General features: G+C 46.5%; 1 protein-coding gene across 5 annotated transcripts in view; it reads right to left on the bottom strand.

The window, feature by feature from the left end:
• Positions 1 to 1451: 1451 nt before the first annotated feature.
• LOC146812555 (sodium-dependent lysophosphatidylcholine symporter 1-B-like) overlaps positions 1452 to 14917 on the bottom strand; it is a 129560-nt gene continuing 116094 nt past the window's right edge. For all 5 annotated transcript variants that reach the window (XM_085619584.1, XM_085619580.1, XM_085619582.1 and 2 more), the window contains 2 exons: positions 5788 to 5964; positions 1452 to 3381 (listed from right to left, as the gene is read on the bottom strand). In XM_085619584.1, coding sequence (XP_085475710.1) covers positions 3372 to 3381; positions 5788 to 5964 — 187 coding nt within the window. In that variant the 3' untranslated portion in view covers positions 1452 to 3371. The remainder of the gene's footprint in view (positions 3382 to 5787; positions 5965 to 14917) is intronic.

A 14917-nucleotide genomic window follows, 5' to 3' on the forward strand; every position in this document is an offset into this window, starting at 1 on the left:
AATAAAGGCTCAAATCTTTAGAGTTGTTAAAAGTGAGGGGACTAGGGTGTTTGAGGTTCAAAATGCCTTTGTGTTCATTTTTATTGTTGTTTTTTTTTCTCCCTTACAGACTATTATGTGTGAAGCTAGGGCTCTACAGAGGCACTCTGGCTTCCCCAAGGTGCTAAGAGTGCATATGTGTGTTACACTCGAGACTCTGCATGTTCGGCTTTGTGACTGAAAGTAATCTGGTACTATTACAAAAATTAGGAATGGTGGAAGGAGCTGTGAAAGAAAGCCCTTTCCATTGCCAAAGTATAGCTCTCACGGGGGTTTACTTTAAGCCAAGCCTCATTAGCTTCTGGTGTGTCTGTTCTTCAATCTCCTCTAAAGTTCCTTCAGAGATGATGTTTCAGTAGTTGCCACACCTAGAAAAAAAGGTCTGAAAATTGTGTTTGGGTGGACTGTAGGGCTCAGGCTGACTTTACAGGGGAGTTTCTACATCTCAGGACCGTTCCATGACAAAGAAGATTTTTTTTTTAGAAAACACATACATTGACAGGATAATGCAGAACACAAGAACATATAGAAGACTGCCACAGTGAAATAAAGACATACAGAATAAATGACTATGTGACTGCACAGTTTGAACACGATATACCTTGTGGGATAAAGTACATCAGAATTCAAAGGAACGTGACTCAATGGTGTCAGGGATATGGGAAGGGCCATAACACTCACGCCAACACATGGAGGGTGGAAGTAGCAGACCAGTGTCCTGAATTTGCCGATAAGCAAAATAGAGTGAAATGGTTAGTGCGGGCCTTGGGACTCTGCTTTTTTGGGGAGGTATGGGGGGGGGACGGAGACAGCAATGAACAAATACCAAACCCAATAGGGGACAGCACACATTTGGCAGCGTCCAGGTCCTTGTCCACCTACCTATAGTCCCCAGACCAGAAAGGGGAAGGGTAAGGCTCTCATTTCTAGTATAAAATATGGGACAGACTTGTGGTAAGAGGAAGAAGATGTAGACCAGGACGTCAACCCGATGAATCCACCTCTCTTCCCTTTCATAGCCCTGGTAACTGGGACTAAACTGGTGGAGGAACCTTTTGGACAAATTCACAATTCCAAGGATAATTTGGGGATTTACTAAAAACGCACCTACCCAATGGAGAAATAGAAAACCCAAAGAATGAATCTTGGAGGACAGAAAACCTGGAGAAAGACACCAGGAATCATTCTTCTTAGGTTGATGTCAATTGGAAATGTAAGAATTAATCTGTGTGGAGTGATCCTAAAGGCGATAGGAAGAAGGAAGTATATTGGAACTGACTCTAAGGCTCTCATAGGTAAACCGTGTGTCATAGTAAGGATTTCAACCACAGCAAGGACACTGAAGGTTTTGTCAATATGTACACAGTTCCATGGTGACTGAAGAAGAAACCACATGCTCGCCAACCATTCTGTTTATAGCTTCTAACTATTTTACACTGGGTTATATTTGAGCCTGCTTTACAGAGAATGGAGGTACCTTTACCACAAATTCTTACAGTCCTCGAAGCGAAATCTACTGGTTCAATTGTGTAAGCATTTTTCACTTTATACAACACGTCTTGTCAAACTCCTCAAAGTCCCCTTCCCCGAAAAAACACACAAACTATTTTGTCTTTGGAAAAACCATTTGTAGAAATAAAAACACATTTTTTGGCAGAGCACACAATTGATATCACTTGTAAACCATACTTGAAAGACCAAAACATCCACAAATAAGTGAACAAATGTGGCCAATAGAAGTCTTTTGGCAATGCAGATCCTCTAAGACCACAAGCGTTTGGAAAGTGGTAGTTGCATGTCAGATGAATTCCTTGATGAACCCTTGATAGTTTGTGGTGAATTATTTACTTTTGGATTGGTTTAAAAGTTTTGTAGAGCATCACATGTTGCCTCCTGTGCACTTCCAAGCGATAGATTGGGCCGGTAGAAGACCACACGGAGCTTAACGAAGTTAAGAGTCCAGTCAGAGAATGGAGGACCCACTCAGACATTCTGCTTTACAGCGCCCACGGACAGCAAATTAATTTACAGATGAGTTTTCAAATTCTTCCTGAAGTATGTGGTGTGGCTCAGACCTCAGGGCATGCCACAATTTAGGGCCCTGAGCTCAAAGACTCTTCCTTCATGTATCAGTCTTTGCTACATTTTACGTTGGACTAAGATGTGCATTTGATGGCTGCAAGCACCTGGGTGGGTCTTAGTGGGGTGCAAAATTCCAATAGATTTCCTAGGCCCTTGCCCCTGTAAACTTTGTGTACAGTGCCCTCCTACACTCCAGTAGGAGTCAGTAAAGCACTTTCAGAACCGGTTTGGTGATATTTCTTCTCAGTAGCTTCAATTACATTCTGACAGCTCACCGTTGGAGCCTTTGCAGCCCGATTGTGGATTCTCTTGCACGCCCATCCTCACATGCTCTATTCCAGCCATCTCTTAGTAGAGTATGACCCATTCCGAAGCACAGGCCTGCCTGGCTAGCGGACATGGGACAAATGTTTCCTTTACGCTTACTGGTCATTTACAGCCCATTAAAGATGCTTCTAATGTCCCCATGGGCTAGACCAAAAACATTACAACAAAACAGGGTGCAGAAACAGCAGAGCTTATGAGTAACCATTATAATAATAAAACCAATGATTATATTGAATAAAATATTGGCAAAATGTGAGAAAATCATATTTGCAGGCGGTACTATTTTCATCATTGCAGAAATGTTGCCATCTTGAAAGACAGCAACCACCATGACAAACCTGGAGTGAAACCTCTGGGGCAGCGCCTTGCCGCCAGATTCCCAGCAGTCTGGTTGACTCGCATAGACCTCAACCCTACAAAGACCTTTGAAATACTGGCAAATCTTGGCCTTACTAAAAAGGGATGAAATGTGGCTTTCTGAAGACCTATGGAGTGATATGCTTTCTTGCATTATTCTCCAGAACACAGCCTGAGAGAGGATTCTTTAAGCTCTTTTGCACTAAGGACATAATCAATGTACAAACATGGGACAGAGAACCTGGAAGACTGCAACCTCTCACTGAGCATTACATGAGTAGGATGCGAATTAGGCAATGATCAGTCCTAAGATGCTTGTGCCAGTTTCCACTTGCAAGAGGTAGTATAGCATTGGTGCTTTTGGAAGCATTGAAATGAGTCTCCTTAGGGAGGTAGAGGTCTGGTAAGGGAACACAGCAGGTCCCAACAGACTCCTGTGAGGTAGTTTGGGATTTGTGTATCAAAATCTCAGCTTCGCCCAAAAACCCAGGCACACAAGCTCATTTAAAATGCATCCATGCAATTCTTCATCTTTGCTCATCAGTTTTCTCAAGTGTGTTCATTCCTCATTGATTTCTGGGAAAATATGTAAAGAATACACACAACAAAAGTGTTAATATGGAACCAGAGAGCCAGGTACACCGGCATCATACAGAGAATCACTCCAGCCAACACATATGCAGGCGTCGGTACACAGACACAAAACCAGAAAGATAAATAAGGCACACCAAAGCAATGACACAGAAGTACACAAGCTTTCCAACCTAAAGACTAACAGACACACATGCACACATACACACATGCGCATACCTGAACACACATCACATCTCCAAATGCTGAATCAAACCCAACTACCATTGATGAAGGGACAGACACAAATAACAAGACTCACAGCCCCAGATACTTTTAAGGCGACAGGGAGGTCATAGTGTTTCTTCTTCTAAAGGCATGTTCAAGTCTTCAGACCAGATCACGGAGCCCTTTAGCATCTAGACTCTCTTATTCACAAAGCCAGCTGCACCTCCTGCTTTAATCTTCAATTGTGGGATAGCTGTCCTTTTCTCTTTCCACATAGTCTCAGTTAACTAGTCAGCACTTTGTGTTCGACCTCCATACTGATCCATTCGGGCATCTTCAAAAGCTTTAGGGAAAGCTGCTGAAGATCCCCCCCCCCCCCCCTCCCAGGGGTGCTTCCAGGAAGAGAAGGGAGCGGGATATGGGAAAGTACACAGAAGTACCAGCATGCAAAGACTGCAACATCCAAGGTGTGTGGGGGCCTGCAGCACCCTGCTTGTATGTGTGCTGGAGCATGCTGCCTTGTAGTCATATGTGCTACACATACTCTGTGATAGCCAATGATACAAACGCTGTTCTGTACTTGCATCTGCTTTCCAGTGTGGGCCTGTAGCAACCTCCCTCTGCTAAGGACCTGCTACTGCCTCCCCGTGCGAGCGGCGACCCTGTGCGAGCTATACACCACCTAACCTCTGCAGGGAGCAGATAGCCGCTCCTGGGTCAAGGGCCTGAAGGCATCAGCCTATTGTGTGCAGTCCGTAGAGTGTGTGCGAGGAGAAGTGCGCATCAACAGACTACATTCTTTTTGACTAAGCAAATGACACACATCTACAGAACTCTGAAAATGTTCCTCCTGAACACTTAGCTGGTCTTTATCTTGAGGCTTCAATTTGCATGCCTAGCACTTTGGGAGTCTGCCAGAGTCTTTATTTTGCACCCATGTCCCTCCATGAATTTTACAGACGCATAACTATGCAATGGGAAGAAACACTAATCTCTCCTTCTGTCACTCTTGTTGTGATGTTGGTCTCAAGATCTAGGGTAGGAGGATTATTCATCTTGTCTACCTACTTGCATATGATGAAGGTTTCAACATTGTAGTTAAGGTGGATGTCCTTTGGTACTAGATCATACTGGCTCACAGAAGCCTGGGACCAACTCTTTAGAGGAGCTGTAGTTAAGGTGGATGTCCCTTGGGACCAGATCATACTGGCTTACAGAAGCCTGGGACCAACTCTTTAGAGGAGCTGTGTAGGTATTGGGTATGTGAATTCTTCCGGGGTGCTGGGGAGGGCAGTGTGCGTTTTCTTTAAGGAGCAGCTGCACATCCCTGATATCACCAAACACAGTAGAGTTGAACCTCTAACAGCTTGATAGGCTGGCCCAACTCCCATTCTACTCATCCATGCAGAAGGTAGCCCATGGTAGGTGGACTGAGCTCTAGGCTTGGTATGTCAGCGAGGTTATCTCCAAGATCCATCAATGTCGGTGTCAGTGTCAGTGTCTGGCAGGCGAAGAGAAACTTGGATCCACCGTGTTACACAAAGCCTGCATAAAAACCAGTTGTTCCTGATGTCAAGAAAGACAAGACCCAGGCCTAGGAGAGTTTTGAAGATGGCAGCAAAAAAACATTCCTACACCTACCTGAGGAATGTAATCCACTTTTATTCACCCTTCTCCTGAGCACACCTCTCACAACTACTGTGGGTTGCTCAGAGATACCGCCGAAAGGTAGTATTTAAGCAAACGGTGGCACTTCTATAACACAGGGGTCATTGAGGCGAGCCAATAACCCTTAGTAAAGAAGGGATGGAGATTCTACATTTGACATGCGATGCTGGGTAATCTCACTATGTTGTCCTGGCTTTGGAGCAGTGATGTTTGGAGTCTGAAAGTAACCAACAAGAATTAGACTAGCACGTCCCTCACAGGGTTTTCATTATGCCCTATTTAATCCCACATGCATCTTCCCTCTAACATCTGGGCACCTCCCATGTCTTCAGTCACATCTGGATTTGGCCTAATAGTCAGTCATTCTTAACCCTTACTTCCATGTGGCTCCCAATTTGTATTTCAGTCACACTTGCGTCTGATCTCTTAGCCACTCATTCTAGAATGCAACTTCCTCGTCGCTTCTTCTGGAACACATACTCCATCCTTACAGAAAGCCACTGCGTTTCCTCTTACCTGGCTGTCTCCAACTCCACTCTTATCTGCTTTCTTCTTGCCTCATTAATAGGGTATGAGCAGAATATGACAATGCTAAACAGCACCAGGGCTATCGGCACGGGTGCCATCAGCACTTGCAGGACAGTGATAACAAGTGGATTAGGGGTGCAGTCTCCCGCTTTGTAACCTGCAAAACTGGAAAGGTAGATAAATTAGTTTGCCATTGTCAGGGTAGTTGTGCCTGTAGGGTGACAGAGGAGCGCTGTACATGAAACACACAGGACTAAGTGAAGCTAAGTCTTGTTAGTAAAATCACTCCGGTGATTACTCAGCTTTGTATTCACAGTGTATGCATTTGTCTTCTGGTTTAAACCATTCCATCAATATTTTTTGGGCCTACTATTGTGACACTCCTGCTAAAGCAGAAAGTTTTGCAAAAGTGATCTTCTGTAACCATACAAACTTGAGCAAAAGGTTTGTATGGTTCTCAATTTTGACTAAGAAGAAATTTCACAATTGTCTTCAACTCCAAAATCCAGCACATTTAAGATGATGAAAATCAAACGCATCCCCTTCCTTATCTATCTATCATATGGCGTGAAATATGATTGCACCCCCTAACTATATAGTTGCCCTTTAGATTGTCCTAAAACATCATAAAGAACAAGTTATTTACCTTTGGAAGAGCCTTATCTGGTAGACTCTACCTAGCCGCAAATCCCTTACCATACAATTATCCCAAGGCATCTGGCTTGATCCATGAATGTTTTGTGAGCAGTACCCCTGTACGCTGGTAGGTGGCATCACTCGGCTCTGTATGGCATCAATAGCGCAGTCCGCGCCGGAAATGACATGCGCGGTGCCTATATCGGCGCCACCCCAGCTTTTGTTTTGCGACATTCCACGGCAGGAGCACGGAGCCATGAAGAACACTGACCACCAGTGTGGAAAACTAGAGTCCTGGAAGGGGAAAGCCCTGCCCTAGGAATCTGTTTGCAGAGCTGAGAGGATGGGTGGGTTGGTAATGAATCTGCGGCTACATGGAGTATCTACCAGGTAACAAGTTATCGAATGTAAGTAACTTCTTCATCTGATAGAGACTTCGCACTGCAGATTCCTTACCTTAGAATAGACACCCAAACAGTACCTCCCCGGGGATGGGTCTGCTAAACAATTCACACCAAGAAGTCCTGCAGGACCAAATGGGCAAAGTGCCGGTCCCGCCAGACCTGCCTGTCCAGGCAGTAGTGTTTTGGGAACGTGTGCAGAGAGTCCCACATTGCTGCCTGGCAGATGATCAGGATCGGGAACCGATTTGCAGGCACAGCAGTCGCAGCCTTGGCTCTGGTGAAATGAGCACGCAAGCCCTCAGGGTGTTGCTTCTTGGCAGTAAACCTCGTTTACCACGAGAACTTTTCCCTGCAGGGAATCACAACGTGGTTGTTACAACCACCGCGTTGTAACCACGCATACCAGCACTCTGCAAGTCAGAACAAGGACTTGCGGAGGGGGCAGAAGGTGTTGGATTTGAAATCCAACACCTTCCCTACTGTTGCACAGACTGGAGTTGAAATAGTAAATTGTACTATTCCAACATCCAGCGCCCCCCCCTCCGCAAGTCGTTGTTATGACTTGCACGGTAATGGTATGCGTAGTTCCAACGCAGTTGTTGTAACGACTGCATTATAATTCCCTGCGGGGGAAAAGGAAGCGTGAAAAAGCGGTATATTCGTTCTTGGCTAATACGTAGCAGATTTTAATGCGGAGCATGATCCATTGGGAGATGGTCCGTTTCTGGACAGCCTCTCTCTTCTTTGCTCCGACATACCACAAAGGAGTTGGGTGTCCACCCGTAACTCTTTTGTGCAATCAAGGTAGAACAATAACGCTCTTTTTGGGTCCAGACGGTGAAGTCTCTCCATTTCCTTGGAGGGACGTGGCCGAGCATAAAGAGTAGGCAGGGTGATGGACTGGCCTACATAAAAGAGAGTGACAACTTTCGGCAGAAAGGAAGTTCTAGTGCGAAGAACCAGCTTGTCCAGGTAGATGCTCAGGTACGGAGGCTTGGATGACAAAGCCAGAAGTTCACTGACCCTCTGGGCAGGTGTTATTGCCACAGGAAGGCAGTCTTGAATGTAAGGAGCCTAGAGGACAATTGTACAGTGGCTCAAAAGGAGCGCACATCAGAAACAATAAGACCAGATTAAGATCCTACTGAGGCATAATGAAGGGTGAAGGTGGAAACAAAAGGGGACTTATTTGTGCTCTGAATCTGCCCCTGGCCAGTCAGCACTGCACACAGATCTTCACGTGCTGAGCTGTGTGAAAATGACCTGCCCACCATGAACCATTTTCAAGACCCCACTCTCAGCCATGCATGCGGTTAGCATAAAAAACAACAAGTTGAAGAGAAAACACCATAAAGAGGTGGGATTGGAAAGGATGCAAGCAATATGTAGAGAGCCATGAGAAATGTGTGAAATATGCACTCAACAGCAGAACAGAGTTTGTGCTCACTACGGAATTTATGGCTCCATTATAATCAGGGTCAGAACATTCTACCAACTATTAAAAATCTCTGTTCTATACTAGGGTTTATATTGTAATATTAATACCTGTGGTGTCTCTTCTGTCTAGTGCCAAGAAAACGTGGGAGGACTTCCAGTGCTTTGTGAAAAAAACTATGAACTAAACACAATAAGAACAGTAAGGGAAAGGAATATGCTACTTACCAGTATGCATCTGTTCTTGGCATGTAGAGCTGCAGATCTATACACTGTGCATAGCTCGCCATCTGGTGTTGGGCCCGGATGTTTGCAGTTTGTTTTTCCTCTTGGAAAGTCTTTGGAAGTCACGAGGTTGGTGACTCCTCCTTTGGTTCGTATTGCGCATGGGCTTCGGCTCCATCCTCAGATTGTTTTTCGCCAGCAGGGAAAGATGGAGCGTAGTGATAACAGTAAAGAAACCCATGTGTGTTGTATCTAAATAAGATAGACTGGAACGGATACAGGTAGCCGTGGAGGCGGGTGGGCGTGTATAGATCTGCAGCCAAGAACAGATGCATACTGGTAAGTAGCATATTCCGTTCGAGGCATATGAGCTGCAGATTATACACTGTGCATAGATTATATAGCAGTACCCAACCCTAGCGGCGACCACCGGCATCCGTTGCAGTTGTTTGGAACAGTGTTTTTAGTACAGCCTGGCCCACACTAGCTTGTTGCTTGGTTTGCACATCTACACAGTAATGTTTTGTGAAAGTGTGCGCTGTTGATCATGTCGCTGCTTTGCAGATGTCATCTAGTGGTATGTTCCCTAGGAAAGCCATAGAAGCCCCTATCTTCCTTGTAGAGTGGGCTTTAGGGGGAACAGATAGCGTTTGTTTTGCTTTGTGGTAGCAAATCTGTATGCATTTTACAATCCACCTAGGTATCTCTGATTTAGAAATAGGGTTGCCTTTATGTGGTGGAGAGAAGGAGACAAATAGCTGTTTGGTTTTCCTGAAAGGTTGTGTCCTTTGGATGTAGTAAAGTAACGCCCTTTTTACATCCAGTGTGTGTAAAGGCCTTTCCGCAACTGTTTGAGGTTGTGAGAAAAAAACTGGTAATTCTACCGACTGGTTTAGATGGAATGGAGAAATGACTTTGGGTAGAAATTTTGGGTTGGTGCGGAGTACAACCTTGTTCTGATGCATTTGGAGAAAAGGTTCTTGTATAGTAAGTGCTTGTATTTCACTAACCCTTCTGAGGGAAGTGATGGCCACTAGAAAAGCTGTTTTCCATGTGAGAAATTGGAGCTCACATTTATGTAATGGTTCGAAAGGGGGTCCCATTAACCGTGTGAGAACTATATTCAAGTTCCAGACAGGTGAGGGTGGTACTCTGGGTGGAATTACTCTTTTGAGGCCTTCCATAAAGGCCTTGATGCCAGGCACTTTGAAAAGTGATAGGTGCTGCCTGTTTTGTAAATAAGCAGCAATTGCAGCGAGGTGTAACCGAATGGAAGTATATGCTAGGTTACACCTTTGTAGATGGAGTAAGTAACATATAATGTGCTGTATGGATACATTTAAAGGATTGATTGTGTTGTTGTGGCAGTAAACAACAAATCTTTTCCACTTTGCAGCATAGCATGCCCTAGTAGTAGGGCGTCTAGCTTCCCTGATAATACTCATGCAATCAGGGGGAAGATTAAGGTATCCGAATTCTAGGACCTCAGGAGCCAGATCGCAAGGTTGAGCTGAGCTGGGTCCGGGTGCCTGATCTCTCCATGGTTCTGGGTTAGGAGGCATGGTGAGAGTTGTAGCTTTTGGTGTGGTACTACTGAGAGTTCCAACAGTGTGGTGTACCACGGTTGTCTGGCCCATGTTGGAGCTACTAGGATCAGTGTTAGGGAATGCTGTTGTAGCTTTCGCACCACTAATGGAATTAGTGGGAGAGGTGGAAAAGCGTATGCAAATTTGTTTGACCAGTTCATCCATATCGCATTGCCTTTGGACAATGGGTGTGGATATCTGGCGGCGAAGCTTGGGCATTTTTTGTTTTCGTGGGTGGCGAATAGGTCTGTGTGTGGATGCCCCCACTTCTGAAAGAACGGGTGAAGAACCTGTGGGTGAAGTTCCCACTCGTGGATCTGATGCGTCTGTCTGCTGAGCAGATCTGCCACGGTGTTTTGGACTCCTGGGACATGTTGGGCCAGGAGAAAGATCTTTTGCGGAATTGCCCATCTCCATATGCTCTGTGCTAATTGAGAGAGCTGTGGAGAGTGTGTGCCCCCCTGTTTTTGAATGTAGTACATGGCAGTCATGTTGTCTGTGCGAATGAGGACTGCCTTGCCTGAAATCTGCGTCTGGAAGGATTTTAGGGCGAGGAAGATTGCCAGTAACTCCAGATGGTTGATGTGGAGTAACTTCTGTTTCGGCGTCCATGTGCCCTGTGCTGTGAGATGTAACAGATGAGCTCCCCAGCCGGAGAGCGATGCGTCTGTTGTTAGTATTATTTGTGGAACCGGGTCCAGGAACGGTCGACCTCTGGAAAGGTTTGTGGTGTTCCACCACTGCAGAGAGCGATGGGTGCGACCGTCTACCAACACCAGATCTGTCAGTTGCCCCTGGGCCTGGTTCCACTGGCGCGCTAAGCACTCTTGGAGTGGACGCATCTGGAGTCTTGCATGGGGCACTTTAAAGATGCAAGAGGCCATCATCCCTATCAGTTGCATAAACACTCTTGCTGGGAGAGAGTGTTGACATAAGAATTTTTGACGCAGAGCCTGTATTTTTGCAATCCTGTCAGGATTGGGATAGGCTATGGCTTTTGAGGTGTCTATGGTGGCACCGAGGTATTGTTTTGTGTGTGATGGTACCAGATGGGATTTTTGATGGTTCACCGTGAAACCTAGCTGGTGAAGTAGTTGGACTGTAGCGACGGTATGTTGCACACATTGTTCGTAGGACGTGGCTTTTATTAGCCAGTCGTCCAGATACGGGAAGACGTGAATGTGCTGTCTTCTGAGGTGTGCCGCCACTACTGCTAGGCACTTGGTGAATACCCTTGGTGCTGTTGTTACCCCGAACGGGAGCACCTTGAACTGGTAGTGTTGCCCGTCCACCACAAATCTGAGGTACTTTCTGTGAGACTGGTGTACTGGGATGTGAAAGTATGCGTCTTTCAAGTCCAGAGCGGTGAGAAAATCGTTCTGAGAGAGGAGTGGAAAAACCTGTTGAAGGGTTACCATGTGAAAATGGTCTGAATGTATGTAAGTGTTTAGAGGTCTGAGATCTAGGATAGGTCGTAGAGTCTCGTCTGTCTTTGGAATCAGAAAGTACAGGGAGTAGACCCCTAAATTTTGTTGATTTATGGGGACCTGTTCTATGGCTCCTTTTTGCAGGAGGGAGATCACCTCCTGTTTTAGTAGCGCAGTGTGTTCTTGAGACATAGGGCGGTGCCTGGGTGGAATGTTTGGGGCGGTAGATGTTAATTCTAGGCAATACCCTGACTGAATAATTTGTGTCACCCATCTGTCTGAGGTGATTGTCTCCCAGATGTGAAGGAAATGTTGTAGTCTGCCCCCGACCGGAGTGGAATGGTCTGGAGGGAGCGGGGGAAAGTCATTGGGCAGGAGGTGTGGCAGAGCGGGCGGTATTTGTCTTGCCTCTGCCCTTATTATTATTGCCTCTGTATCTGCCTCTTTGATAACCCTTTGTGAAGGTAGATTGAGGAGGGGATTTGTAGGACGTGGATGCACTATCCGAGGAGTAGCCTCTGCCCGTGCCCCGAAAGGAAGAGCGGCGAAAAGAGCGCCTGGGAGTATGTGACTCCAGGGCTCCCATGGATTTCGCAGTGTCAGTATCTTTCTTCATCTTTTCGAGGGCTTCATCAACTTTGGGGCCAAATAGATGATCTTGGTCGAATGGGTGGTTTAATATAGAGGCTTGTACCTCAGGTTTAAAACCTGAAACTCTGAGCCAGGCATGGCGACGGAGAAGGACACTGGTGTTTATGGCCCTGGAGGCTGTATCTGCATCTGCTGCATCTAGGGCACAGCGTATCGAGGTATTAGTTATTGTTTTTCCCTCTTGAATCAATTCATTAGCCCTAGTCTTGTACTTTTCAGGGAGATGGTGCATGATGGTCTCTAGCTCATCATAATGCGCCCTGTCGTATCGGGCCAACAGCGCTTGCGTATTGGTGATACGCCATATATTGGCAGCTTGTGACGCAGTGCGCTTCCCTGACGCATCTAGGAGCTTGGACTCTTTGTCAGGTGGTGGTGCTTCGCCTGACGCCTGAGAACTAGAGCGCTTCCTAGCTGTAGATACCACTAGGGAATCCAATGGTGCAGGGCCTTTAATGTATGAAGGGTCCGTGGGGGTGGCTTTGTATTTCTTCTCTATACGAGGGTTTAGGACCCTGGCCCTGGCCGGGTCTTTAAAAACCTGAGGTGCATGTTTAATTACGCCCTTTAACATAGGTAGAATGGCAGTAGACCTATGTGCATCGTCGAAGGTGTCTAGGAGAAAATCTTCCTCCACTGGGTCAGTATGTAACTCCACCCCGTGGTAGTGTGACGCCCTTTGTAACAAGTGGTGAAAGCCTAAGGAATCTTCCGGTGGGGATGGCCTAGATGGGTAAAGGTCATCCTGTGGGACATCTGGGATGTCCGGATTGTTATAGTCGTCCCATGGGTCTGGAGATCCAGTAGGGGTGGGGTCTTGTGGCACATCTGCTGGATCATAATAAGGGTCTCCCAAATCGTCTGGGACAGGAGACAAGGTGGGGGAACGATGAGGTGGAGGGGTTGGAGGTGGGGAGAGTGGAGGAGGTGGGGAAGGCACCCTGAAAGGAGAGGTAGCAATGTCTTTCCTTTTTGGAGGTGGAGGTGGAGCTGGTTTGTACACGTGTCTCTTTTTTGAAGACAATGTCAAGTGTCCAGTCTTTGGATCCTTGGTGAGTGTTTTTTGCAGAGGATCCGGTGTGAAAAGTTCCTGCGACACTGATTGGTCGGTCGGCGCTGAAGTTTTCGGGGCCGACGGCTTTTTAGGCTTATCTAAGCCGTGCTTCTTTGGAACCTCCGATTTTTTGGTCGGTGCCGAAGAAGGCTTCGGCACGGGAGTGTCGGTTCCGAGGGCCTTGTGATGTTTGGTCGGCGCCGGAAGAGTAGGCTTCCACACCGAAGGCTTTGGTGCCGGGTTCAGTGTGGAGGTGGAGGCCAATTATTTCTTCGGTGCCGAAGGGTGTTTTTCAGCACCGGTGGTCGGCTGGCTCGAGCCCGAGCTGCCGGAAGGCTTAATAGGCTTCTTTACCGCGCCCGAAGGTGGGGTATGAGAAGCAATGTCCTTAGTCTTGCCTAGGCCCGGAGGCGAAGGTGTGACCGGAGCCTTTTTTGGTATCGGCGTGGGAGGGGGTATTGTACTCACGACCCGCTGCGCCGGGGTGATGTCCTCCACATCTGAGTCGTCGGCCTCGGAAGCTCTGACTAGGTCGTCGTCCTCCTGTTCGATGTTTTGCTGTCCCGGAGCTTCGACGTCGTCCCCGAAGATGTCGACTGGAGCGGAGGTCGAGGAGTGCGCCATGTTGCGTGTAGCCCGTCGATCTCGAATAGTCTTTTTAGAGTGAAAAGACTTGCAGGCGGGACAGTCTCGGGCCTCGTGTTCTGGGGAGAGGCAGAGGTTGCACACCTCATGAAGATCGGTGTGGGGAAACTTGGACCCACATCGAGGGAACTTCTTGAAGGGAGTTCTTTCCATTAGCCGAGACCGGAGCCGGAATAGGCCCGAAGGCCGCCGTCGACGACCGGAATCGAAGAAGTGCCGAAGAGAAGGTGATTAAGATGATTTATTTTCTGAATGAGCTCGATGAGCGAGGATTTTTGCGTCGCTCGTTGAACTGGAAAAGTTCGGAACCGGAGCGCGAAGTATTACATCCGAGCCCGATGGCGGAAAAAAACAATCTGAGGATGGAGCCGAAGCCCATGCGCAATACGAACCAAAGGAGGAGTCACCAACCTCGTGACTTCCAAAGACTTTCCAAGAGGAAAAACAAACTGCAAACATCCGGGCCCAACACCAGATGGCGAGCTATGCACAGTGTATAATCTGCAGCTCATATGCCTCGAACAGTATATATATATATATATTTTTAAAACAATAGGAAAATAAACAATCTCCCTTTGTCATTGGTTTATAAGTTAGTGAGATGGCACTAGGAACGCGCCTGCATAAGAATTTCCGTGTGTAATTTGCAGTATCCAATCCTTGATATTATTCAGTGGATTCATAAAAGATCGAAGATACTGGTTTAACTTGGCGGTCTGAAGTTTTAATTCCAGTCAGAAAACCAGCATTATGAGCATTTGCTGCATAAACCAGTTTGTATCCCAGCAGGTTCCAGATTGTAATTCCAACAAGAAAGCTCAGTTGATCAATGCACGCTCAGCAAAGAAGGTGTGTAAATTATTGATCACGAGTTCAGAAAAGTCATAGATGAGGTTTTTGCATCTGCATCAAAAGTCTGTGTATAACTTTCACAGGTTCTAATCATAATGAAAAATAGTACCAATAAGCAGTGCTTTTACATTGTGTGTAACTAGAGCTTGGTATGACCAGCCATTTGGATGGACAAGAGGAAACATAAAAAATAAAACAACGTTT

Source organism: Triturus cristatus, chromosome 7, assembly GCF_964204655.1.
Source record: "Triturus cristatus chromosome 7, aTriCri1.1, whole genome shotgun sequence".
In the NCBI taxonomy this organism is placed as follows: domain Eukaryota; kingdom Metazoa; phylum Chordata; class Amphibia; order Caudata; family Salamandridae; genus Triturus; species Triturus cristatus.